Source organism: Scomber scombrus, chromosome 18 (assembly GCF_963691925.1).
Source record: "Scomber scombrus chromosome 18, fScoSco1.1, whole genome shotgun sequence".
Taxonomy (NCBI): Eukaryota; Metazoa; Chordata; class Actinopteri; order Scombriformes; family Scombridae; genus Scomber; species Scomber scombrus.
In genome coordinates, this window is record NC_084987.1 from 6,430,839 (window position 1) to 6,458,587 (window position 27,749).

General features: G+C 39.5%; 2 protein-coding genes across 3 annotated transcripts; both read left to right on the plus strand.

Annotated features, from left to right (window-relative positions):
- The first annotated feature begins 774 nt into the window (after positions 1-774).
- On the plus strand, positions 775-11,605 carry fam117aa (family with sequence similarity 117 member Aa). 2 transcript variants are annotated; one of them, XM_062439232.1, is made up of 8 exons: positions 775-1,348; positions 3,205-3,350; positions 6,368-6,463; positions 6,745-6,858; positions 7,632-7,748; positions 8,029-8,254; positions 8,370-8,544; positions 10,205-11,605. In XM_062439232.1, exons 1-8 carry the CDS (start codon positions 1,222-1,224, stop codon positions 10,416-10,418), a joined length of 1,215 nt encoding a protein of 404 aa, XP_062295216.1. In that variant the 5' UTR covers positions 775-1,221; the 3' UTR covers positions 10,419-11,605. The 2 variants fall into 2 exon arrangements, with proteins under 2 accessions (XP_062295216.1, XP_062295217.1); XM_062439233.1 differs by lacking the exons at positions 775-1,348; positions 3,205-3,350 and adding an exon at positions 4,079-5,811.
- A 2,384-nt stretch (positions 11,606-13,989) lies between these two features.
- slc35b1 (solute carrier family 35 member B1) lies at positions 13,990-23,211 on the plus strand. The gene is made up of 9 exons (XM_062439466.1): positions 13,990-14,523; positions 16,958-17,061; positions 17,199-17,329; positions 17,453-17,483; positions 19,022-19,182; positions 19,291-19,417; positions 21,279-21,385; positions 21,927-22,080; positions 22,482-23,211. The coding sequence occupies exons 1-9, from the start codon at positions 14,399-14,401 to the stop codon at positions 22,532-22,534; spliced, it is 993 nt and encodes a 330-aa protein (XP_062295450.1). The 5' UTR covers positions 13,990-14,398; the 3' UTR covers positions 22,535-23,211.
- Positions 23,212-27,749: the final 4,538 nt, after the last annotated feature.

The window sequence follows — 27,749 nt, forward strand, 5'->3', positions numbered from 1 at the left end:
AGAAAAATAATGATAATAATAAAATGTATATAAGTAAAAACAGTAAAAGTAAAACATAATCTATAAAGCAAATGGCACTCCATTTGCATTACATGTGAGAATATACTTTATTTATGAGTTTATTTTTTATTTTTTGCAGTAATATTAATACATCTACATCAAATGTGCTGTTTAAAGAAGTGTAAACAGGTTAAAAACACACCTGACTTTACACTAAAAGACATTTGGTGAATCTGAGTTAAAGCACAGAGCATTTAAATGTATTATAAGGTAAAGTTTTGATGCATATGTTATAAAAGAACACATGGTTTATTGGGAGATTGTGTAGATAATTACATGTAATTATTTAAAATATTGTTATTGCATGAACCCCCTTAAACTGTTTTAAAAAAAAACCTGCTTAACATACATATAATAGATATATGGCCTCCATAAACTTCTGAAGTGACCTCTAAGGGTCCTCAAACCACACTTTGAAGACCACACATAAACGCAGTGAATAGACTCTGGATTGGGCTTGAAGGGTCTGCAGGGGAGGAGGGGAAAGGCCATGCCCCACAATAGTGGAAAGAAAAAAAAAATCTCAACAAAGTGGGTGGGAACTTGAAGTTTTTTGGGGGTTTGCCTATCAGGAGACAGATGGATGTGATAGCCAATAAGTGATCAGTAGTATTCTGCAGTAACCAACCAGAAGAAGATCTGCACTTTATGCTTCACCCACTGCTTCTCAGAGTGATCTACTACACGAGATAGTTGCACAGGTTGAGCTGTTGTGTTGTCACTTTGCAGACAAGAGGGGGAGAGAAAAAAAAGAAGCCCAAATGTGTGTGAGAGAGGAGCTTGGCTGCAGCTGGTTGTCCTCCTCTCCATACCACACGATGATGAAGGATAGATAGATGGTGCGCGATTCATTATGATGCATTGAGCTACAAAAAGCTTCACTACTACAGCTGCTTTTTTCTTTCTTCTTTTTCCTCCAACCCGAAATTAAAAGCTTTGAAGCAACAAAAATCATGGTCATCATCACAAAAGACATCTCAAGCTGGGTGCCCTGACAAGAGGCCCGATCAGAGTTTTTTTGGATGAATTGAATGCGGCCAGAGAGAAGAGAGACTTCCAGCTCCAGCTCCAGCTCCAGCGGACGAAGAAAGAAAAGCAAAGCCCCCGAGTGTGTGTTTTCATAAGCGGGGCTCGACTGCGGGAGCGGAGAGTGAAGGGGGGATGTCGGGCAGAAGTGGAGGGGCGCCTCGGGGGTGCAGCAGCAACCCCAGCCTGCAGCCCCTCAGAGCCACAGTCCCATACCAGCTCCAGAGGGGCTCAACACTCCTCTGCAGAGAGGTCAAGACGGGTAAAAAATGAAACACACACACACACATTTATCAAATCATGGTCACTTTTGAGCTCATTAAATAGACTTACATTCATTTCCAAAACCTGAAATTTGTCCCCAAAAGTACCTTATAACTGAAATATAACACACACACATACAGGTTGTCTTAGGTCACTTTTGGGGACATCACATAGATTTGCATTCATTTCCTGAAGATTTACCCTAACCTTAAAATAACTACTGCTTGACTAAATCTTACCCTCCTCCTAACCTTAACCACTGACCCAAAAATCAGCTTTTTTCCCCTAAATTGGGGACACAGCTTTTGTCCCCAGTTGGACAAACGGCCCACCCAATTAACTAGTCTTTAGTCTGAAGTTTGTCCCTGAAAGTAGCCACAGGAGGAGGAGAAGGAAGAGGTTGGGGTTGGGGGGGGGGGTTAAATCTGCATACACCGACATGTGCATGGGCAAGGGCTGACTTTAAAAAAAATGTATAATATGATCATTATCTGCATGTTTTTGTGTGTTTAGGATCTAAATATAGAGAGATTTTCATTGAAACAAAAAAAAAACTAAGCATGTATGATCAATGCTTGCTTTCAGAGTGCAAAATTAACTGAATGTCCACATGTTGAATGGCTAATGAATGTTCAAATTTTGCCACTCAATAGATTAACATAGTTTGGTTTTTTTGGGGGGTTGCTGAGTGAAGCAAATCCACCTCCTGCTTATTTTAGCAGCATTTGGCCGATGGCTGATGCTGACTTTGTGCCCTTTTGTGCTTGCTACTCTAATACTCTTAATAAGTTCTTACATTTTAAACATTTTTTTAATTAAGAAATTCCTGATTTACAACACGCAACCCTCTTAATCTGATAAAAGCAGAACAGCTGTTTCATAAACTGAGTCATTTTTTTTATTTTTTATTTTTTAAAGCAGGCTTAATCATGGAGATTAATGAAAGAAAAAAGATCACGCTATTCACATTTTTTTTATTTTATACTTGATTTGTGGTCTAGAAGGTACAATTACAACATGCTATGAGAATGTTAAGTCAACAATGAAGCCTGCCTTCATTGCTAACCCTGAAACATAACACTGTTCTCATAATGTTATTTGGACACTCGGTCGCCCCTTTGCACTCTGACCTGTGAGATCTCTGCTGCATGCTTCACGCTAACACAGCAGCAGCTTTAAAGGCCTCCTTGTGTTACTTGTTGTTTCTTTAACGTGTTTTTCAACTGTATCACACATCTGCATGTCACCCGTGTTTATTTATACATCCTGTCTGCCCCGCAACCTTGGCTGATGACAACATACAGTGTGTGTGTGTGTGTGTGTGTGTGTGTGTGTGTGTGTGTGTGTGTGTGTGTGTGTGTGTGTGTATGTGTGTGTGGGAGATTTTTTTGGGGTTGGTGGTAGATACACAAGTAGCCTGTGGCGACTCTTGCCAGTGTTGTGTAGTTCGATGGCTTTGCTCCAGGTCAAAGGCATGGTCCACACCTGCCAGAGATTACAAAGAGCTGCCAACATGCACGCACACACACGCACACACACACACACACACACACACACACACACACACACACACACACACATACCCAGCTTGCTTATTGGTGGAAAGGAAGCCTGGGAGCAATTTTGTGAACAACTACCACTGCTGTTAAAATACTGTTTAGTCTCTTAAAGAGTGTGTTTTTTTTCTTTCTTTCCTTTTTTACACATCTTTATTCAGTTTGAAGCTAAACGTGATCACACAAGCACACGTTTTAATCACTCCTGCAAGACTGAAATAGTTTTGACATGTACCGAGCGCAGGCTTACACAACCCAGACGTCCTCTCTGACTTGTTTTATGTCCTCTCCCCAAAAGCGGACAGGACCACGGCCCGCCCACCCAAACCCACCATTCGCCGAACCCTCTCATTGGACGCCATCGTTGGACCCTATCTGCAGGGGCAGTGGCCCAAGGAGGCGGAGAGCACGGCTGTTACCTGTGTCAATGACAAAGCCACACAGGTGAGTCAGTATTTCATGACACTGTCAAATTAGCTGTGATACTTTTGGTGTTATTACTGTAATCAAGTTTTCGATTATGGCAGCATCAGAACACATTTCCCATAAAACCTGTTGCTTCATGTTGCAGAAAAGAACAGAGAACAGAGAACAGAGAGCAGGTCGGCCTTCTCTGCAGAAACCAAAAGTTTCATTGCTTTGTGTGTATGTTGAGTTTTTTTTTTTTTTATAGAGGACAAGATATCTGATGTTGGCTCTGCAGGTGTCTGGTGGTTCCAGTTCGACGCTGCGGGTGGAAGGCAGCCAACTGGAAATAGTCGTTTTTGTTCTTCTCAAACTCTTGCCGTTCTTCTCGTGCTCCCCCCCCCCCCCCACCGCCTCCTCCTCCGACTGTATCTGCTCTTAACTAGTGCACAAACCCCCCCCCCCCGACGAACATCACCAAGCTCCGCAGCTTCGTCTTCGCTCCTGACACAGTTTTAAACCCGAACGAACCCCCTTTTCCTCCATTGTGAGGAACAGACCCCTCCTGACCTCATTATACAGACACCCCATCCCCCCACAGCGCTTTCCTCAACCACACACACACACACACACACACCCGGCATCTCCTTCTGCCGTCACTCCTCTGCATTACTTCAGTTGATATAACTGAGTGTTCGCCATCATTTCATTTTTCATTTCTCAAGGTTTTTATCATTATTAGATTAAAGTTAGCTTGTGAATTAGTTTTTATATGTGTGTCATGCCAAACATTTGGTTACAATACTCAAAATGTATAACATGCATCTTCAAAAAGACACATTATCCTAAATGCACTCCTATATACTTTCAAATAATCACAGTCAGGTTTATTGCTAAGCAGGTTTGCACATACAAGTTATTTGCCCTGACATTGTAGGTGCATAACAACCCACATATACAAGTTAAGAGAGAAAACAAGTATCCCAAGTCAATTAATCATAAATAATATAAAATAGCACAAGTTAAATATGTAGTATATATTCCAAACTGAAAAGGCATGTTAGAGTTTAAAATGAAGAGAAATGAATGTGATATAGCTTATTAATGGCTGAATGTCTCATAAATTGTCGACATAACAGTGTCTATAAATGTAGTAACCCTCCTTATAATATTATGCAGTCCAAAAACAACACACACTATGACAGTGTAAAGAAAATATTTATGAGGTCGTATATATTTCAGGGTGGGCAGTACATTGATTTATAATTCTTCTTTTTAAATGCTGAAACAGTTCAAGATTTAAGTTTAGTCATTTTTTTGTGTACTTGCATATGCATACACAAAAAATGAAAATGAAATGCTGTTTTTCTCCTTAAACAACAGCAGTGCTACAACAATGGAGGAGATAAAGATATATATCTGAAAAATCCCTTTAAAAGTGATTAAAACCTGTGAATCCCAAACTAACAAACAAAACAAGGAAACAACAATTAGCAGCAGAAGCAAGCAGCAGATTCAGTTGATCAATCAGTTATTCAACAGGCAATAATCACCACTGGTTTTTGATAATCAAGCAAACATTTAAAGAAATTATAAAGTAAAAATCCCAAATATTCCAACTTCCAACTTCTCAGAGTTGAATATGTTTGGGTTTTAAAACAAGTCATTTAAAGATGTTATCGTGTTGGATTCTGTGAAAGTTAATAAACAGATTAATCACAAATGGGGTTTTTTTAAAAATCATTAGTTGCGGCTCAGTTTCTGTTTATATTTTATTATTATATAAGAGTGATGAGCTGTCCATGTTGGAAACACGAGCCCCGCCAGATGAAACGCTGCACTACATTTGAGTCTTTTTATAGGTTTGTGTCCCATGATCCCCCCTTCTTCATGTATTGGGGAGGGTGGGGTTGTTGGTGTTGAATGATGGAGGAGGGGGTCGGGGTCGGGGTGGTTGTCAGTTGTAACTCAACACCAATGTCTCTATATGACTGACCAATGCTGCGTCGTGACTTATTTAGCCCGGCTATCGACTAGGATCTACCGGACAGGACTGAAGATGGTGTCAGTGTTTTCCCGCTGTTGCTTTGGAGCTCGGGCAGATTTCGGTGAGGGTTGCGAGGCTGACACTCAGAGCGCAGGTCATTTTTCAGGGGGCCGTGACAAAGCTGTGCTGCAGTTAGTTGTTAGTTGAGAGCTCAAAAAGACAGTCGTGTAACGCTAGCTCGAGTCTGGCCTTATGAATGACCTGAACACCGGCGAGCAAATCGGATTGTTTGAGAGTGTGTGAAGCAGGTCGACGGCGTAGAGGAGAGGCCCCACCGGTACTTTTTGAGTATCTGATCTCGTGAGGAGGGGGGGGGGTCAACTAAACAGAGGATTCACCTTATTGTTGATGATGATGATGATGAACTGCCAGTCGTCTGCGCCCAAACAACAGCCGGCGGCGGTCAACCAGGCCCCCGCCGCCAGAAGATCAAGAGTCAGTGTGAAGAAATCGGTATGAATGAAAAGTTAGGATGTTTTGGAGTTGTGACTGACAGAAGGAGAAGTGAACAAAAAGTCACTGTGTTGTTTTTCTCTACAGTACGTGACTTTGTGAATAACAGAATTACAGTATGTGCGTCTAAGTGCACTGGGGTGTTCAATGCTGATAATGTTTCACTGTATTTATAGTCTTTACAATGATGTGGTTTGGATGTTTTTTTATTATATGTGTGTGTGTATGTGTGTGTGTGTGTGTTTGTGTGTGTGGAAGCGAGGCTTGTTTTGCAGCTCGAGAGTGGTTTTCTTGTTGCCTTCCTCTGTACAGCTGTTGCGGGGCAGGTGTGCAAGACAGCTGTGTGTGTGTGGGGCTCCTCACGTCTGTGTGGTACACTTTGTTGACTGGAGTTCACGAGGGTTTAACAGAAAATGGCTTTTACACTGTGGCAGGCCTCCGAAAGGTCAACCCTGCTGGCGGATAGATTAATATCCAAAAAAGGCATTTTTTCTAAATCCAAGACTTCACAACACTGTAATAATCTTTTTTTTTAAAATTTATTTTTACTTCAAAGACTCCAAGTTCTTGGGCAGAGGAGACCCGGGGGAGGAGAAGTACGGGTGGACACAAGCGCTCAGCATCGTGGGGCAGCGCAGAGCACCTGAGGGAGGCAAGTATCTCAGTATATCATCACTACAGCAACTCGTTAATCAGTCAGACACACACACACACACACACACACACACACACACACACACACACACACACACACACACACACACACACACACACACACACACACACACACATACCCTTTCCCTACTCATCCTCCCACAGTGAAAGCATGTAGCAGTAACGACCCCCAAGGGGAGAGCGAGTAACCTCTCCCCTTTTTTTTCAGAATGACTTGTAGTGATTCCCGAGTCATTTTTCTCTCCGCTCTGCCCTCAGGTGGCCAAGCTGAGGCAACAGCTGCAGAAGCGCTCCCGCCATGCACCCCCCTCTGCAGGATACGAGCTCCCCCACCACCCTTTGCCAGCAGGTCAAGCAGCAGGCATCACTCAGGTAGCTTGGATCTGTCGTTCTCTCTCTCTCATTTTTTTTTTTTTACCCCTTGAAGGGGTAAAGTGAGGACACAAGTTTTCGTGTATAGTAGCGGTGCCAAACTGGCTTCCACAGGCAGACTGGGGGGGACTTAGTAACCGGGATATAAAAAAACACACTGGTGCTTTTCTTAGGAACGGCTGTCGTCACAGCTCCTGTGTTACAGCCACGCTTGTCACAGAAAGACAGACGACAATTTAAGACCTGCGTATCACACTGTACTATTCAATTCAACAGCCGGGACTCCACTATGATTTTGTTCAAGTTAAGAAGCACAAGTACAGATGGGTGACAAATTAAAGGAGAAAAAAAACAACTCCAACATGAAATCTGTCAGTATGGAAACAGACGAGCCTTCAGAACAGCTTCAGTGCTGCTTGCCAAGTATGGGGCGCTCTGTTGGAGGGGATGAACGCCATTCCTCCACCAGATATTCCCTCATTTATATATATATATATATACAACCTTTATTTAATCAGGGAATCTTGAGTCATAACAAAAGGACATATACAGCATCAAAGATAAGATAGATTTGAGGATGTAAGTTTATATCATTTGGTGTTATAGAGACGATGGTGGTGGGGAGCATTGTCTTACATGTGGGTCCAAACTGGGTCCAGATCTGGTGACTGTAAAGGCCCTAACATTTTATTCACGTCATTTTCATACCCATCAAACCCTTCAGTGAGCCCTGATACATAATTAAGCACAGTCTCTGTGTTTTCTTCTTCCAGACGATGCCGCTCATGCCACTGAACAGACTCGCCACGCGGCTGAGACGTAGCGTTGAAGGCCTCAACTTGGAGCTGGAGGAGGCGTTTGTGTCCGAGAAGCCTGAAGATCACAATGAGGTAACGCCCGCTGAGATGTGCTTTTACAACCAGTGAGGCAGAGGCAAATATCAAAGATTAGTAGCAACAACCAGTTTGGAAAAAAATAAATGTTTATAGATAGATAGATAGATAGATAGATAGATAGATAGATAGATAGATAGATAGATAGATAGATAGATAGATAGATAGATGGACTTTATTCATACCCTTAGGGGAAAATCAGATGTCCAGCAGCTCATAAGAAACACATACATAAATAAACAAGAACCTATATCTGACCTCTTCACTTTTCACTCAGATTTTGGATATCCCTGATGGCCACAGGGCTCCTGTCCCTGCCCAGAGATGCAGCAGCGGCTCCCAGAGCGAGCCCTCGCCGGGGCCCCTGGATCCTTCCCTCCTCTCTCCTTCTCAGTCGCCCTGTCCTCTAGATCCGACGCTCCTGTCGCCTTCGAATTCCCCGTGTCCCTTGAACGCATCTCTATTGTCTCCATCACAGTCTCCCTGTCCCATGGGAGAGCCAGGTTAGCCAGACTTATTATATTTTACGGTGTACTCTTAAACTGTACGCTGAGATTCTTGTCCTGTGTTCCTGTGTCATTAGTAAAAGTTTGACTATTTCTCCCCCCGTGTGTGCAGAACCAGAGGACTGTGAGATCCTGTGTCCGTCTCCGTCGACATTATTTCCTTCATTGGCACTGGATCCTCCTCTGCTGCAGGCCTGCTCCACTTCTCCTCGTCCCAATAAAACCTACGCCTTCCAGCGCGAGCCGCCAGAAGGCTGCGAGCGAGTCAGAGTGTGCGAGGAAGCAGGGTTAGTCAACACTTTTTAAAGGCTATGCATAATTCATATGATGGCCAAAAATAAGCTGCTAGCTTGACCTCTGCTTTCGCTGTGAGAGGGCCCAGCGTGGGTACATATTGTGATTGAAATGATGATGTAACAGGCAAAACTGCTGCTTTGAGGGCCCTTAATGATCCATATCATCATCCAGGACATGCCATTTAAGGCCAGGATATGCTAGAAACTAACTTGTTCATATAAAGTGTGGTGTAACTACATCTAGAGATTAAAAAAAGTGTTTGAAGCTGTTTCAAATGGTCACGCTTTAAGAAAGAGTGAGAAGTCTGACGTGATAACAGACGGAAGAGATGCAACGAATTGTACAAAAGGTGATAGCAGTGCACGCATTTGGAAAGTCTCAAACATGAGAAGTGTGTGAAGAATTTAGGCAAAACTGCAGCTTTTAGGCTCCTTAATGATCCATATCATCATCCAGGACATGCCATTTAAGGCTAGAAACTAACTTGTTCATATAAAGTGTGAAACAACTACATCTAGAGGCCAAAGTGTGCGTAGCTGTTTGAAATGGTCACACATGAAGAAAGAGTGAGAAGTCTGCCATCATAACAGAGGGAAGAGATGCAATGAATTGTATAAAAGATAATAACAGTGCACATTTTTGGAAAGTCTAAAAAATTGACCCAGTTTGGTTTGACTGTTTATAAAGAATAAGGTATAAATTATCATCCAATTCTGTGTCAGACCTTTTTCAAGCCAACTTCATTCCAACTTATTACCACAGGTTTTTACACATATTTTTGGAAGTTATGGTCAATAGGCCTCATTTCTGTGTTAACGCCTGTTGTCCTCCCTGGTTGAAGTTGACCCGAGGACAGCAGGAAGGTTAAGGCCTCATTTAGGCTTAACATGTGAACTGCATCTGGATACATCATCTGTATAATGACGTCCAATCCATTCGATCTTTTCATTTACAACTGGTATTAAAACATGTTCTTGTGGTCTCAGTTGTGCCTGCATTGTGAGCGGATGTCAATAGATATGGTATATTCCAGGTAAAGGGGGGCATTACAGTGAGCGGACATGTAAATATAAATGTAAATGTAAATCAGACTGCAGTGCGTTCTGCCTGCTTTTACACCTTTGCATCAATATATGTTTATCCTCGTCCAGATACAGGTCACATTTTAATGCCAGGTGTAAATGGAGCAAAGAGAGAAGAGGAAATTCTCACTTTGTTGGTTTCCAAAAATTACAAAATGGTCTATAAATCAATCTTTGGAAAGAAGATTGGAGAGACGCTTTTCAGAAAAAGTCAAAACTCTAGGATATATTTGTAGTATAGATCAACTTTATTGTCAGACCAACCTGTTTCAGCTTGCAAAACTCCTTCAGGGTCATCATAAAACACATTTAAACAGAGTACTTAAAAAGCAGAACCCAAAAAATAACAAATTATGTGCGTCCAGACACGTATGATGGGCTAGGTGTATAGTCATGTTACTTCAGGCCAATCATTATCCTAGGGAGTATCCACTAAACGACATGGTTGACATCATACATTTAGTCCATAAACCAGAAAAGTGCAACTAAAGCACTTGACAGATCTGACAAGCGTTTGGTTTGACGCATATTAATGACCCCATTACTCTCCACACCTCTTTACTTCCAGATCTGCCTGCCAGGATGAGCCTCTCCTCCAGCCATCCTGCCCTGACCCCAACAAAGTCAACTTCACCCCCCACGGAGGCTCCGCTTTCTGCCCTGTCAGTCTCCTGAAGCCCCTCCTGCCCTCCATGGACCTCCTCTTCCGTGGCCTGTCGGTCTCTCCCGTCACCGGCTGCCCGGGTCAAGCTTCTCCCACCAGGCACCTTGGCATGCAGTAGATGGTGAACATCTGAGCAGAGCCTCTCAGGACACACTGCACTGCCCCGTGGTTGTGGGGAGGGGGCGTCGTTCGTACCTGGAGAAACTGGATTTGCTTTGAACGCAGGCTTGCCGACGGATACTTGTGGTCACCTGCCTCATCACTGCTGTAACACGCCACGATCACTGTGCTCCAAATGAGAAACTGACTGTAAGCAGTTGTCACCGTCATATTTTAGACTGACTTTGGCCTAAAAATCTGGCTGCTTTTACTGATTATTTCTACCTGCAGGATAAATAATGAATATTGTTTTTCTTGTGCATCAGCTGCCTGGACAAAGACTGCAGTCTGCTGTTTTCTAAATGTCAAAACAAGTGAATTTTGAGTGAGAAACCTCGAGCACTTAGAACATGAGAACAGTGACTTTCTCACTCTCCTTTACAATTGATATCCTAGTGAAGCTTTGCCAGCTTTAGATCAACTTTAAGCTCTATTTGAGAGAAGTACTTGATGGGTTTTGTTTCTAAAAATGTCATAATCTGTTGATTGTGGGGAAAATATATTATATATATATATATTTTCTCACTAGGCCTGTAGTTTACGATGGGCTACTTTTCTACAGATGTATTTCTAGGAAGATATATATTTTTGTATCTTTGTAAAGAGCGAGGATGCTTGTGATTCTGTTTTTCTATTCACAGAAGAAGAAGAAAAAAATCAGCCCATCTTTCTGTTTAAACTTTGGTGGTTTGATGTTATAAGCAGGAGTGGATGTTTTATTAGCTTTACGTGCCTACACTGGGCATCTTTCTAACCAAACGTTGCATAATTTGTCCACACTTAACAATTTTGAGCGATTCAAACTGAATTTGTGTTCAATCTGCGTCCATTTGGCTGCTGTGGCTCCGGTCATAAGTGTTAATGTTTCAAGTGTTTAACTTTGATATGGCAGAAGTTGATTTCTCTCTGCTTGAATTATTGTTCATAAAGATCAAACACTGTCTTTGTCGACGTGATCCTATGGAATAAAAAAATGATGACCAACAGTGAAGATTTCATCGCATAAGAAAATCCTAATGAACGATTTGATATTTGTCAGATCTGTTCTCTCAGACATGATCATGCAGCCTCTTCTTTTTTTGGTTTACAGTTTAAAATATTAAGTGTGTCATTGCTATTATGAAGAACATAAAATCCCCAAATGTTCTGGGTGTTCAAAATCTTAGAGCCGAAACAACAGTTGATTGCAAAGATTTTCATAATTAATTAATTGTTTGAGCAATTAAAAAAAAAAAAAAGAAGCAAAAACAGCAAATATGTACTTCTTCCAGCATCTTAAAATGTCATTTATTTGTCTTATATGACAGTAAACTAAATATGTTTTTGAGTTTTGGACAGGTGGACGGACAAAAGAAGCCCTTTAAAGGCTTTTTGGAAAATCAAGATTTTTATTTTCTAAAAGTTTGTAGACAAAATGATACCAATTGGTTTTTTTATCCTCTTTATTGAGTTTGTATTAGAATGTACATTTCAAGCACAAAGAAAGGTACAACACAGTATATTAACAAGACAATATAAGGTCATAAAAAACATTTACACTTACACAAACAAAAAATACAGCAGAAATACAGGGGTTAATGTACACTGAATTTATATTTTCTATTTTATTTCAATTAGTCAATTAATCAATGAAGTGCTTTGAAAGACTAGTCAAGGATCACATCACATCTGTCCTTCCTCCCTAACTTGACCCACTTCAAATCTGCCTACCACCCAAACCGCTCCACTGACGACGCTCTACGACGCGGTATATCCATCGCACTTCATCTGAGTTTGGAACATCTGGAGAAAAATGTACGGATGATGTTTGTTGATTTTAGCCACTTGGACTAAACTCTCCACTGTGCAATTGGATATTAGACTTTCTCTCAGGAATAATAATAATAATAATAATAATAATAATAATAATATGCATTTTATTTAAAGGCGCCTTTCAAAGCACTCAAGGACACCTTACACACATAACACAACAACAGTAAATCAAACAATATAAATCAGGCAACATTGATGTGGAAGTTTGTGCACATTTTGCAAAGATAAATAAATAAATATGAATATGACTACATAGTGCAATAGTACAATAAATTGTACAATATATGTGCGAGTAGGAAATAACACATCATCCACCGTCTCACTGAGCCCCTTACTGTTCACCCTGATGACCCACGACTAGTGTGGAAAGTGGAGTACAAATCACATCATGAAGTATGCAGATGACACGACAGTGGTGAGTCTGATCCAGAACAACCAGGAGTATGTTTACAGAGAGGAGGTGAAGCTTTTTGCAGATTGGTGCAGGAACATCAACCTTGTACTGATTATAGAAAAAAACAAAGGAGATGGTGATCAACTTCAGGAGGAAACAGTCCATGCATACCCCGATCTTCATCAACGGGACTGCTGTAGAGACTGTAAAGAACACTGTTCATGTGGCTGACAACCTGTTCTAGTCCCTGCACAGTGCACACCTCCTCTCTGGTGAAAAAGGGTCACCTCAATCCATCCATGGTCACCATAGAGAGTGTTCTGATCAGCAGCATCTCTCTCTGGTGTGACAACTCTAACACCTCAGACATAAAGGCCCTGAGCAGAGAGGACTATTGGGGTCACACTGCCACCTATTGAGGTCATGGCCCAAAAGCGCCTAAAGCAACCAGCATCCTGAGAGACTCAAGCCACTGACACAGACTGTTCTCCTTGCCTTCAGGCAGGAGGTACAGCAGCACTGTCAGGTTCAGTAACAGCTTCTACCAGGCTGCTATCATTGTGCTTTGCTCTCTCATCTATAATCAGGCAGCTGTTATAAACATCTGCAATATTATTTATTTATGTGCACGTTTTTTACATTCTCCACACTTCATACATGTCCAGAAAATAATTATTTAAATTATGTATTAGTTATATATCTATTTCAAGTTCGTTCCCTTTGTATATTGGATGCTATGGTGAATGACAATAACACTGAATCTTGAATTCAGAAGTGTAAGTTTGCCATCAAAAAACCTAAACAAAATGTGACAATTACATCTTGCAGTGACAAGAAGGCTGAAAACACTGTAAATGAGTGTGTTTATCCATCCTCTCTCACAGCTCTCATTCCTGTGGTTTCCCTTGTTGTTTATGTGTCTGCCTTTGACACGTGGATTTGATGTGTTTTAAATATAAGACCCGCCTCGGTCCACCTGAATCTGCTTTGTGATTGGCCCAGGGTGGATCTTAATTGCCTACATGGACCAATGAATTAAATCCACATCCCAGGACGACAAAAAGGGCTGCGACATTTTTGAGGAAGGACCTCACATTTTTAATAGCTGCCTTTAGGACTACATGTTTGCTTTTTCTACACAATCTTTGCATAATTGCTTATAGAGGTAAATCTAAATTAAGGTTAATTAATCTGGATTGATACGGTGAAGATGAATACACCATCACGCCTTTTATATTAAAGATGTAATCTATTAAAGTATTTCTAAGGGTTCAGGCGGATTTTAACGCCCTAAAGGTCCTTTCTGAAAACCAAATTTCCTGACGCCACATATTTTTCCCACTAAATATAGCCTTTAATCACTCAATGAAAACACCTAACTGTGCTCACATCTTGCACAGGTGAGAAAGCAGCAGCGATGCACGTCAATACAAGACAGCCATTGCATTAAAATAATCCCAAAAATGGACTTAATAATGACATAATACCATAGTAATAGTCGGTGCAGCTGCAGGATTTAAACTCAAGGCATCTTCTTTTTTTGGGAGCAAGCTTGAGGGGACATAATTGACCAACGCTAATTAGTCGCCTTATAAGGAGGATACTTTCAGTTACAGCGCGAGCACCATTTCCGGGCTCGTGTCGGCGGCTATATAGTGGAGCGAGACGTCGGTGTGAGGAGCACCGGGAGCACGGCGGTGTCGGTGAGCATACCGGGACTGGTGGAGGACAGCATGTCTACGGGAAAAGGTGCAGGGAAACCCGCCTCGCTGTGGGACAACACACGGGTGCGCTTCGCCGTATGTTTCCTCGGAGTCTTCGTGTGTTACTTTTACTACGGAATACTGCAAGAGACCATGTAAGTAAAACAAAAGCCAACATTTGTGCCAAACTCCATTTAAAAAAATGTCAAATTTTTAATGCACGTTTGCAGACAGGCACTCATAAAGATTATATCACTTTACATATCTAAAAATAATATGCCATAAAGTACATAATGTGCCAGATGTGTTCAAATCTGTCCTTATGCAATTTTATGCAAGCTTTATGCAACATTACCTACACTGATATAAGAGGCAATGTTGACGTTAAATTGCAAGAATTATGAATGGAGTCTGGTGTAATATCCTGTTAATGAGAAAACTTCAATGTATAGACGCATATAATCTATAATTAGCCACCTGTGCTTCCTTCATTATTATTCATAGTTAGATTTAATGCATTTGTCAACTTTCATACTTAGATTGAGCTGTTTTTAAATGGAGAATACCAACTTCTGCTCTCTAATAGTTTAGTTTGGTTTATTTTGCAGAAAGTTAGAGGTAATGACAGATATTATAGAGTGCAGGGAGAGGCAAAAAAACCTGAATGGGATCATTTAAAATAATATCACAACATAAAAGTGAAAACAAACCAAATAATAAACAATAACTATATAATAACAACAATAATACACCAATAATAGGCGATTTAGAGCAGTTTTTCTCAAACTTTTTAACACCATCTGATAAGATTTTATCCCAGGCTTCCTCATCTGTTATGCTTTTAGATGTTTTATTACAGAAAGTGTATGAAACCCATGACCAAAACAGTCATACGTTCAGTCATTATGTACTTATGGATGTAATTATAGTCAAAATGAATGATTCCCCTTTTTTCCCACTTTAAAAAACACTTATTTAGAGTCCCTCTATTATTGTTGTTAAAGCAAGATCAGGGTGCTGCTGGTTGAGCGCTGAATCTACTGGTGTGATATTCTGTTAATGAGGAAATGTAATGTATAGGCGCATATAATCTACAATCTGTCACCTCTACTTCCTTCATTCTGCTCTCTAATAGTTTAGTTTAGTTTGCACAAGTTGAAATGTACAAAGCAAAATGACAGATAATATACAGTGCAGGAAGAGAGAGGGGCAGAAAAGCTGAATGTGCTTATTTAAAGCCTCCACCTAAAAAATGTTAAAATTTCTCTATATTACAGAAAATAATATTATCACATAAACGTGAGAACAAACCAACAATAAAGTGTTAATAATAAGCGATTTAGAGCAGCGTTTCTCAAACCTTTTCACATTAAGGACTACTAAACTGACAGAAATTAGATCACAGACTCCCAACTGATAAGATTATGTCCCAGGCTCTGCCATCTGTTATGCTGTTTAGATGTTTTATTACAGAAAGTGTATGAAGTTCATAACAAAAACAGTCATTATGTACTTATGGATGGAATTATAACGAAAGTAAATGATTCCTCTTTTTGCTGGTGGTCTTGGGGCCCTCCTTCCTGTTACTGTAGCAAGATCAGTGTGCAGCTAGTTGAGATCTGAATCTGGTGGATATGATGTGATATGTGTGATTATGATTGTTTTCTCTGATAAGTGTTGTGTGTAAATATATGTTTAATCTGTGTGTTAACCTCTTAAATGGAGCAGCCTAATAGCTTTCACTGTAAGCTGACATTAAAGTTGTAGTATATCGTATTAAATATGCATCTACAGCAATTTAAAATGTATATATTTTTAATTAATTTATCCTTTTATTTAACCAGAAAAGTCCATTGGAGATACAATTTATCTTTTGCCAGGGAGTCCTGGTCAAGATGGCAGCAGAAAAAAATGAAAAGCTTTCATATAAAAGAGCAGAGAAGAACAAATAACATCACAAAAACATACCAAAACTAAGATAACATAACATTGTTCTGTAAAAACTGATTTTATCTTTTTAAGAGAGCGTAAAGTTAAGTATGCGTTACAACTCACTGAGCTTGCAGGGCGTGAAAAAGGCAGATTCAGAAATCAAGTCATAAACACTTCTTCGTGACTCTCTTAGAGTAAACGGGGCTCAGTCTATATTGCATTTCACATACTGGAGCTTGACACAGATGGTATGTAGTTGAAGTCACAAGAGGTGACAGGGATCATATCTGGTTTCAGAATAATTACCCCGAAACTGTCGCAGCCACTTTCACAAACCTTACCGATAGATTTCCTCCACACGTTTCTATCTCAAAACTACCGACACTATTCTTCACGATGAGTTCTTGACCACAGTTTCCTCTTGTGACCAGCAAGCACGCAAGATTGCAATCAAAAAAGTCTTGGTTCCCACCCCTCCCCCAATCTGTCAGCTGTAATGTAATACATTACGGCCTCTTCTTCTTACTGAAGGGCCTTTTCCCAGCTTAGAGACTTAAAGACTACCTCTGTTCCCAGCAGGAAGGCAGGTGTAGGCTGCCTCACTGTCCACGATGCTCTGTATTAAACACTGTGTTGTTTCCTGTTTGATTTTTCCAGCACTCGAGGTGATTATGGTCAAGGAGAGAATAAGGAGAAGTTCAGATTCGCCCGGACGCTGGTCTTCATCCAGTGCATCATCAGTTCTCTGTTTGCTAAACTCTGTGAGTATTCAGCGTTATATAGTTATGTTTAAGTTTTGTTCTTAAAGTTTTAGATTTATCATATTTTGGCTTGTTGGTGCATTCTAATAAAATATATATTTTCCTATATCCTATCTTTAAAAAAAATTAATATTCAGTGATCCAGTTTTTCGAGGGCTCTAAGCCAGATCACACCAAGAGCTGGCTCTATGGGCTGTGTTCCCTCTCTTATCTCGGAGCCATGGTGTCCAGTAACTCTGCCCTTCAGTATGTCAACTACCCGACACAGGTGAGTCTGCTCTTTTCAACGTGTGCAAAGTCTGATGATTGTGAGTCTGCATTGTTTGAACAATGTTGGTGCTTTTTCCTTTTTTTTGTCCTAAAGTAAAACCTTTTGCTTTTTTATTGATAGGTGCTGGGGAAATCCTGCAAGCCCATACCAGGTACATTTAACAGTATCACTCTTTGTCAGCTTCCTGCTCTCTGCCCACATATCACCTGCATACCTGCACATCACATACACATAATAACATCAACATAACGTGTTTATACTAAATAAAGAATGCGACATGTAAAATATCTTCTCTTAGCAGACTAGCTTGAAACACGTAATGGCAAAGCTTTTTTTTCCTTCTATCCAGCATTGCTATGCCTGAATATTTGTGGTTGTATATTATACAAACAGGGACCCAACATTTCCTAGAAGCCATAGCTAGTGCTGGAGTAAAGTGGATTTGCCGCTAGGTAGCATATGGATGCAGAATATTCCAGGAAGAATCACAGGAAGCTATGGACTCAGAGTCTCAGACATTCAGAGATCTCCGCCCACAGAAGTCTGGGGTTTTCTGAGTGCACAGAAGTTGCTTAAACCGCAGCATAAATTGTCACTAACAAACCTACTCCCCTTACAGTTTGTCAAGTACAGGCCTTACTGGAAATGATGCTTCCTCCTATTCTCCTCTGTAGTGAACTTAATGTCACCCTCCCTTAAGACTTTGTATTGGTTCTGCAGTGCAGGGTTTTTAAATACTCTCTCTTTCTCTCTTTCTTGTTTCCACTCAGTTTTAACAATGAAACCTTTGTAGATTGTCCTCACAGTCTATGAGAGAAGCGTTACAGACTAACCTGTTAGTCCAGACAAAAGATGACCAGGGGAAATGTTTCCAGTAACAAGTGTATCGCATCTCAATGAGAGTACTTTGAAAGAGATTAGAAAGATATTATTGAATGATTTATAAGGATATTTAGTTTCTCTGCAACGTCAGGACTAACTTCAGCCTCCGCTCAGCTAAAAGAGCATTTGTGTAGTTAACAACAAAAATGCAATAATCAGGTGGAGTGAAATACAACTCCTACTGAAAATATTAAGCACAATGGATCAGTTGAGCTTTATCAGCTCCATCTATAATAATAACCAGATGTCTGAGCTTATGGTTGCTCTCGTTGGAAAAGGGGAAGTGTAAATTTATGCTCTTGTGTTTGTTTTTTAGTGACTGGTGAAAGTTTAAGGCCTCAGCTGTGCTCTGTGTCAACACTATCTGCCAGCTGCCAGCTCTCATAATGTGCTAACCTACATATGTGTGCAAAGAAAAATAACTTGTGTGATTATGACACGTGATGAACAAGAGAGATGCTGATATCTGAACTGCTCAAGGACACAGAGAGAGAGCATATGTGGCAGTTTACACAGTATGTTCTGGTTGTGTATGCGGGTTACGTCTCGTCCCTCATAGTTTGGTTATCACCTGTAACACATACACACACACACACACACACACACACACACACACACACACACACACACACACACACACACACACACACACACACACACACACACACACACACACACACACACACTCTTTCTCCATCCATATGTTCCACTCTCAGGGCTGAAGGCCTGTGAGATTAACTCACCTCAGATATTTCTGTTTGGCATTCAGGACTAAAAGTGATCCTTCATGCTGTTGTGTTGTTTCAGTGATGATTCTTGGTGTGACAATACTGAGGAAGAGATACCCGATGGCTAAGTACCTGTGTGTGCTGCTGATTGTGAGTGGCGTGGCTCTCTTCCTGTATAAACCCAACAAGAGCTCAGCTATGGCAGATGACCACGTTTTTGGGTTTGGAGAGATCCTGTTGGTGAGTTTTCATAGCTTTATATTCCATTCATTTAAATTGTCATATATTGCCTTTCTATCTGCATCTCCCATGATATTTGTCTCATGTCTTGATGTGTTTGTGTCACAGCTGATCTCTCTGACATTGGACGGTTTGACTGGCGTGGCCCAGGACCACATGAGGGCTAAATTCCAGACGAGTGCCAACCACATGATGCTGAACATCAACTTGTGGTCCACTCTGGTGCTGGGACTAGGTGAGTCTGCTGTGCTTTCTCCCCAAATTCACATCTAACAGAATATGAGCCGTGGACAGCCGGGAAACAGGGAGGGTTTAATTACAACCAAAACAACATCAGAGCATCTCAGTGATTGACAAATCTGCAGCGACGGAGGAGAAACTAATGAGCAAAATCGCCTAGGAGTGGGTCAGTGCTGGCAAAATACAGCAGAGTGAAACTGACACACTGGTGACTGAACATCGTTTCTCTCACAACACCGCAAATTGGTTAATTAGGGCTTTTTGTACCAGGAGATGAAACCATTTTAGAGCGTTGCAGGGAGAAGTCGCAGCGTCTCAGCTCGACTGAAGCTGGCTGGTGGCGTCGTCTGTGACTCAGCTTGTCAAGTTGCCAAGTGGCTGGTTTTAAGATGTAAGGCACGTCACCTGTTTCAGCAGCCAATCAGCTCGTTGCCAAGTCAGCTGGTCAGGTCAGCAACCTGTCAGCTTATTGAAATGGCAAGTTGGGATGTAAGAAAAGAGCCTCGACTTGCTCATTTTTGTTTCATGTTCTCAAATTAAAGTTGTTTTCAGTATTGGCAGCTCAATGCTAATATTGTCAGTTTGTTTTAGTTGTATCCACATAATATGTTGGTGTTAATGTTCAAACCTGAGAGAAAATGGCTCCTGTGATGCAGTAGTTAATGGCAAAAAAAAGAAGCAAACAATAAAGACTGTGTTAGAGAATAAAAAGGTGAACACTAAAAACTCATTAATTCAGTGGAGGCAAAGTGTTGAGTGTTATCTCTGTAGATAAGGAATCCTGCACCTCAAAGCCTTCAGTTCTGTGAGGAGGTTGCTATAATATGCTCAAGAGTGAGGTACATAAAACAAATGCAAGGTTAGGCACTAATGGGCCATAAGATAAAGACTGAAAGGTCAAAGCCAGTGTGAGAACCCAGAGACTCTTATCATTCCTGTAACAGACTAATTGGTGCTGCTTGTAATCTCAGTATATTTCCATCTCTGCTGCACATCTGCTCTCCAGTTTTTATAGGTTATAAATGACATTAAAAAAAAGAAAAATAAGACTGGATTTGTTTTTCTCATAAGTGTTTAAACTCTGTTCCAGGCAGCTTTTAAAATGCCTTCAGATGTGTTTAGTTTTGGTTTGTTAAATCTGCACAGACACAGATAAACTCCTGCTGCCATAATAAGATATTTGCCTTTTAAGCTTTGAAGTGTTTTAATCCCAGAATGCAAAAGGTATTCTTACTCCTCGACTCCCACGAATCCCAGACACCCCCACATAAAGCCTTCTTCTTAACTGTTGTTGCTGATTTACGCCACTGGGTGGTGCTCTAACCTCACATTATGAACACTTGTAATCTGATTTTCTCAACAACAGCAGTCATTATGATTAAGGCTGCAACTAACTGTTGATTATTTAGATTCAGATAAAGAAAAGAAAAAAGAGAGAAATAATATATACAGCATAAATAACTTAGGTAGAATATAATACATGGTGTTGGTGCATACAAAGTCCTTAGAAAATTGGTAAAAATGTCAATCACTGTTTCCAAAAGCCCAAGTCAACATCCTCAAATGTCTCGTTTTGTTGCGTTCAACAGTCCAAATAGCAAAGATTTTTCATTTGCTGTCATAGGAGACAAAATAAACCAAAAAATATGAAATTTGAGAGGCTAAAATCAGATAATTGTGACATTATTTCTTTAAAAAGTCACTCAAAATGAGATTGTTCATCAACTAGTATGCTATTAATTATCTATCAACTAATAATTGCAGCTCTTGTTATGATCAGTTACTTTGCTGTGTTTCTGAAATGACACTATAAATGTTCTTTTTTTCTTTTCTCCCCTGATGCTTTCTGTTCCCAGCGGTGTTGTGGACTGGGGAGGTTTGGGAATTCCTGAGTTTTACTGAACGCCACCCGAGCATCTTTAGCAGCATTCTTCTGTTTGGACTGACCAGCGCTTTAGGCCAGGTGGGTTAAAGGATGTGGTCTCTGTGGTTGTGTGAGATGATGGATAATGTGTGTGTGTTGCACTGTTGGAATAAATAGAGTACTTTAATAAAACTTTTGAAATGAATACTTCCAGAAGAAAGCTCTCTAATATCTTGTGTCTAGATTACATTGACTTGTTATTATTATAGGGCCCGATGGATGGTGGATTTTTGCACCTGATATTGATATTAGGAATTTAAAAAGTTCTATATATCAGCTGATAATCTTATATATGCATAAATGCAGATTTTTTGCAATGATCCCTCAAATCAAACACTCATGACAAATATATGTAATGAAGGTATGATATTTTTACAGTTTAACAATAAACTTAATTGTTTAAAATGACATCAGTAAACTTCACTGTGAATTTAATAATTATAACTATAATAAATAAATATAATTTAAAAAGAAAAAGATATCCGTGCATATTGGGCAACAACAACACGCCAATACCAATATATCTGATAGGCTAATATATCGATCAGGCTCTAATTATTTCCATTATTTCTTTCACTAGACCTTCATCTTTATGACGGTAGTGAACTTCGGACCGCTGACCTGCTCCATCGTCACCACCACGAGGAAGTTCTTCACCATCCTTGGCTCGGTTCTTCTGTTTGGTAACGTCATGAGCTCGATGCAGTGGTTCGGCACCATCCTGGTCTTCCTCGGTGAGAGTTAATTCAGCTTTAACACTCTCTTGGCCTCTTTGGATTTGATTGTTAGTGTCTGTCTCTGTGGCGTTCTTCCTCCTACCTTTCCTCATTATTTTAATGTTTTACTGTGAAATTGCTGACAGATTGTAATGGTTGCAAAAGCTTTTAAAACATGGTTGAAGCCACTAGTAACTGCAGGTTTAGTCAGTCACTGTATGTGTTTGTTATCACCAAGAAATTAGATTCAAATTTGATTGAAATAATGCATTAAGTATAGCTAAAGAGACAGGCAGTCAATATTATTCTGGTATAGTTGGAGAAAATGACAGTATATTCTCTATTTTGAATAGTTTTATTGATGTTTTATGTCTTTTTTTCCTTGCTCTTTAATCATATCTTTGGTTTTCTCACTTTAGGTCTCGGATTGGATGCTAAATTTGGCAAAGGCCCCAAGAAGACGACACACTGAAACCACCTGAAGTACACGAGACACGGAGAAGGAAAAACAGAAAGCATCATTGCAGATCAAATGCAAACACTCTATAGCCAGTATCTTATATTCATAAGACATCCTGTAAAGGCAAACGTGTGCCTGTGATTTGTTCAAGTACAGTCAGATCTTTAACTTAACTGTATTTAAAAAAAGAAAAAAAGAGTTTTTGTCATTTTAAACTCCAAGTTTACTGATGTGTTGAAGGTTTATTTTACCTGGGATCAAAGCCTGAATGAACTGTCATGAATCATTAACATACGGTTTTGTCGTGCTTTATGTGAAGGAATTTGTACAGGTTGAAAATAATGTAAACAAATCCTTTTTATTGTTTCTGAAACCAGCTTCACTTCACTCGGATGAAAAGTGAACCAAACAAAGGCCTCAGAAAAAAAAAACAATTCCAGCATTTAACTCATGAACTTATCACCAAGAAAAGCCTGTGTGGCACATTGTTGCTTCAAACTGTCTAATTTTATGATCACGTACGGTATGTAGTTTATTTCTTGGCGAACAATCAGCCAAGTATCATGTCATTTATAAAACATAAACGGTTATGTGTTGTCTGTTGTGTTACGTCCAATCTTACTATTGAATTGTTTTTACTTTTCTTTTCTACAAGTTGGAAATAACTTGACATAAAAGGGAAATTGTGATATTTCATGGTGATTTTTCTTTCTATTTCACACGTGTGATTTCAGTACTGTACTCATCTCTGATTGGCTCCAGCTCCAGATTTGAAACGACTGTAAAATATCCAACAAAGCCTTATTGTTTAAATGAATGTAAATATTAATATAACTGGAAATCATTACCTCCTCTTTAATAACTCTCAACTAACTTGTTTTTTCCTGCACATATAACACATGCAACAGATTATTATTATTTTCATCATTAATTTGTCTTTTGATTATTTTCTCTATAAATCAATCAGTTGTTTGGTCGCTAAAATATCAAAAAATTGTGAAAAATGTTGATAATTGGTTCCCGAAGTCTTACTGTGATGATTTAAAACGTCTTCTTTTGTACTGACCAACAGTCTGTAACTTAAAGATATTCAGTTTTCTGTTACAGAAACTAGAAAATATTCACATTTAGAAGCTGGAACCAGATAATTTGGACATTTTTTCATTTCCATAATAATTTTATGGAAACCAAAACATGTCCAAATTATCTATTTATTATCAAAACAGTTGATAACTGATCTATGACTACATACACTACACACACAGTGCATAAAAACCCAGCAAATAATATGTAGATTATAACATGTTTTATTACTTTTTTTCTATTAGCTACTTTATATTAATTAATAATTAATAACATTCAGAAACATTTAGAGAGCATGAATGCACCTAAGCACACATAAACACAGGAGTTATTAAGGGAATATTTGCCCCAACAGCACAGTTGCAGGATATCAACATTTCTGATGATATAAACAAATAACAAAGAACACTTAACATCAAAATATGAGACGTCTTAACTATGCAGCCTTTTCAGGGCGAAGCAGAGAAAAACAATTATGAAGTAAGTGGAATAATGATTCTAACTCGGCGGAGATGAGAGTTCGTTAAACCTGTCGATTAAAAGTTGCACAATTATTCAAGTCGTTTAAAACAACAGTCAGGTGACACTGAATGAACAGTGAAATGGTGGTTTTACTCGCTGTAATCATTCCTCCTGTTAATGCTGGCTGTTAAAAGATCAATGTAAGTGATGGAGGGAGGGGAGGGGGGGGGGGGGCAAAATCCTCATTTAGTGCAAAAATGGATTTTAAAAGTTGATGTGAAGCTTATATGAGGCTTCGGCAGTCTGAGTTAGTCATATCAAGTAGATATCTGACACATTTACAGTCTTTTTAGCATCAAATTCCCTCTTTTTGTCTCCTCTGTTGAGCTGTGGTGGAAGTATAGTAACAAAAAGAGGGACTTTGGCACTAAAAACACTAACGTTGAAATATATCTACTTGATTTGACTCATTTGGATGATTAAAGCTTCATATCAACTTTTAATGAAATTTGGATTTTAGTCCCCCATCACCTACATTGTAAGTGCATCATGAAGAAATCTAGTCAGTATGAACAGGAAGAACGACTACAGCAAGAAAAATCTACAGATGTGGCTGAACTCATGCTTATTCTACAAAGACTTTCTAAAATAGCCCGAGCAAAATAATTGGTACCCCTCAGAAGTTGTAGGAAATAATTGATTAGTAGTGATACTTTAAGCAGGCTGTTTTTAGTTTTTTTTAATTAGTATCACAGATGTTTCAATCATAAAATCACTCATGCAGCTGATTTAAAATGAGAGAATTACTCACTCTGCTGTTTTGTGGCACTATGTGTGCTTCACATCGAACATGGAAAACAGAAGGAAAACTAGAGAGTGGTCTGAAGACTTTAGAAGAAAAGGTAAAGGAAGTGTGGTCAATGTAAAGGTTACGAGACCATCTTCAAAGAGTTTTACGTTATTGTGACCACTGCTGCCAATATTATTAATATGTTTAAGGGCCGTGGAGCCGTAGCCAACATATCAAGATGTGGTCACATGAGGAAAATTGGTCTTGAGATTGAACAGGAATGTGCCAATGTTCAAGGAGGAACCAATGAAAACTTACAATACAGTTTAATTCACACCATCTATCACTGTCTTAATGAAAATGGGAAGAATACCCAGCAAGACCTGACTTCTAAGAGCGGAGACACAAAAAAGCCAGCCTGGATTTTGCCAAAATGCACATTGACAAGCAACAGTCCTTCTGGGAGAATGTGCTTTTTGGTAAATCACACCAACCATATATTACAGAGGAAATAAATGAAAAGTCTGCAAAGAAAAGAACACCATGCCTACTGTGAAGAGTGGAGGAGGCTCAGGGATGTTTTGGGGTTGCCTTGCTGCCTCAGGCACTGGATGACTCAATGAAATCAGTGAAACATACAGTTCAGTGTCAGAAAACTGCGTCTTAGCTGCATGTCATGGGTGTTACAGCAGGATAATGACTCCCAAGATACATCAAAAAGCAATCAAGAGTAGACCGCTAGGAGTCCTGATCTGAATCCCACTGAGCATCTGTGGAAGCAGCTGAAACTTGGCATCAAACCTGAGAGAGCCGGAGAGGTTTGCTTAAGAGGAGTGGGTCAAACTATCAATGGAGAAGAGTAGAAACCTTATTCAGAGTTACAGAAAGCACTTGTTATTATTAAACTAATTTAATAATGGGATAACAATTGTGTCGCAGTATTGAGGGGGAGCACTTTTACTAGCGGCAAAATGGGCTGCAATATAATCAGGGTGAATTTGGGCATATGACTGTTGCTTTAACCCTCCTGTTGTCCTCGAGTCAAAGGAAGGAAGAAGGGAGGAAGGAAGAAAGGAAGGAAGGAGGAAGGAAGGGAGGAAGGAAGGGATGAAGGAAAGGAAGGGAGGAAAGGAAATAAGGAAGGGATGAAGGAAAGGAAGGAAGGAAGGAAGGACGGAGGAAATAAGGAAGGAAGGTAGGAGGGAGGGAGGGAGAAAGGAAAAGAGGAAGGGAGGAAGGAAGGAAAGTAGGACAGAGGAAAGAAACAAAGGAGGAAGGTAGGGGGAGGAAAGAAAGAGAGAAGGAGGGAGGGAGGAAGGACAGATGGAAGGAAGGAAAGAAGGAGGGAGGGAGGAAGGAAAGAAGGAAGGGAGGACGGAGGAAATAAGGAATGAAGGTAGGAGGGAGGGAGGGAGAAAGGAAAAGAGGAAGGGAGGAAGGAAGGAAAGAAGGACAGAGGAAAGAAACAAAGGAGGAAGGTAGGGGAAGAAAAGATAGAGAGAAGGAGGGAGGGAGGAAGGAAGGAAGGAAGGGAGGAAAGAAGGAACAGTCAAAACAGATGGGTCTATTTGACCCGGAAGGACGACAGGAGGGTTAAGACAAACATGGAACAAATAAGACCCTTCCTTCAAAGTGAAATGACTGATGATTTAATGATTGAGGGAAACAGTGCCCCCTGCTGTCAGACTGGAGTACAGACCGTCCACCTGCTCCCTCTGAAACCAGAGACAGGAAACTTGTTTTAGTCATCTCAGTCATATAAACAGCACTGCCAACCATTATATGCAGAAATTTTAAAAAGACATTAACACACACTGTTCTTTTTTGCAATTTACACCCCGAAACTGTTCTACATCTGTTTTGGCACTGTCCCTTTACAAAGAAATTATGGGCAGACCTCAGCAGATTTATTATTGATCATCTCTTCAAAGATGTCTTTCTACTCTGGGAACATGTTGTGTTTGGCTTCCATAATTATCCTAAGCAGGAAGAAAAATGTTATTTCTTAATAAATTTGATTTTATTTCTGGCAAAGTTTTATATCCATAAGAGTAAATTTAATAAGAAAGAACCTTGTTTTGTTGTTTTTCAGAAAGAAATTGAGCATTATTTTAAGTTACTTGATAATTTGACTAATCAAAAGGCTATTAAAACGCTAAATATCTGTACCTATTACAACATTTTTATTCAATGCAACTACCCCTGGCTCATCTTATGTCTTTCTTGTATACTGTTCATTGTATACTGTATTTATGCTTTTTTTTTTTTTTTTTTTTTTACAATAAATTAAAAAAAAAGACAGCACTGAGTACTTTGAATAGATGCCGTTCATTGTTATTGATGCTGGCATTTTAATTGTGACAGAGCATTGAATCATTGAGGTAGATGTGACAGTTTGGTATAATGTATTAGTATTAGAGATTCTTATTAGTATCTCATTATTTTGAGATAATAAATCATTATTTTTGAGAAAGTTTCTCATTATTTTTGAGAAAGTTTCTCATTATTTTGATATAGCTTCTCATTATTTTGAGATAGTAAGTCATTATTTAAATATATTTCTCATTATTTTGAGAGTTTCTCGTTATTTTTAGATATTAAATCATTATTTTGATATAGTTTATCATTATTTTGCGATATTAAGTCATTATTTTGATATAGTTTATCATTATTTTGAGAGTTTCTCGTTATTTTTAGATATTAAATCATTATTTTGAGAGTTTCCTCATTATTTTAAGTTACTAAGTCATTATTTTGAGATACTAAGTCATTAAATAGCGATATTATCTCATTATATTGACTCGCAGGATCTTTTTTTCATCATATTGACAGAAATGGGCTTCCATACAGATTGCATTACATTGAATTAATGAAGTGACATTTAAAAAAAAA

What these genes read in the sequence shown, in the direction of transcription:
- slc35b1 (XM_062439466.1), top strand. Translation starts at nt 14,399, where the DNA reads ATGTCTACGGGAAAAGGTGCAGGGAAACCCGCCTCGCTGTGGGACAAC. An exon ending in GGTTTGGAGAGATCCTGTTG is followed by an intron (nt 19,183 to 19,290) that starts GTGAGTTTTCAT and finishes TTTGTGTCACAG; the next exon opens with CTGATCTCTCTGACATTGGA. An exon ending in TGACCAGCGCTTTAGGCCAG is followed by an intron (nt 21,386 to 21,926) that starts GTGGGTTAAAGG and finishes TTCTTTCACTAG; the next exon opens with ACCTTCATCTTTATGACGGT.
- fam117aa (XM_062439232.1), top strand. Translation starts at nt 1,222, where the DNA reads ATGTCGGGCAGAAGTGGAGGGGCGCCTCGGGGGTGCAGCAGCAACCCC. An exon ending in GCGCAGAGCACCTGAGGGAG is followed by an intron (nt 6,464 to 6,744) that starts GCAAGTATCTCA and finishes CTCTGCCCTCAG; the next exon opens with GTGGCCAAGCTGAGGCAACA. An exon ending in AGAGTGTGCGAGGAAGCAGG is followed by an intron (nt 8,545 to 10,204) that starts GTTAGTCAACAC and finishes CTTTACTTCCAG; the next exon opens with ATCTGCCTGCCAGGATGAGC.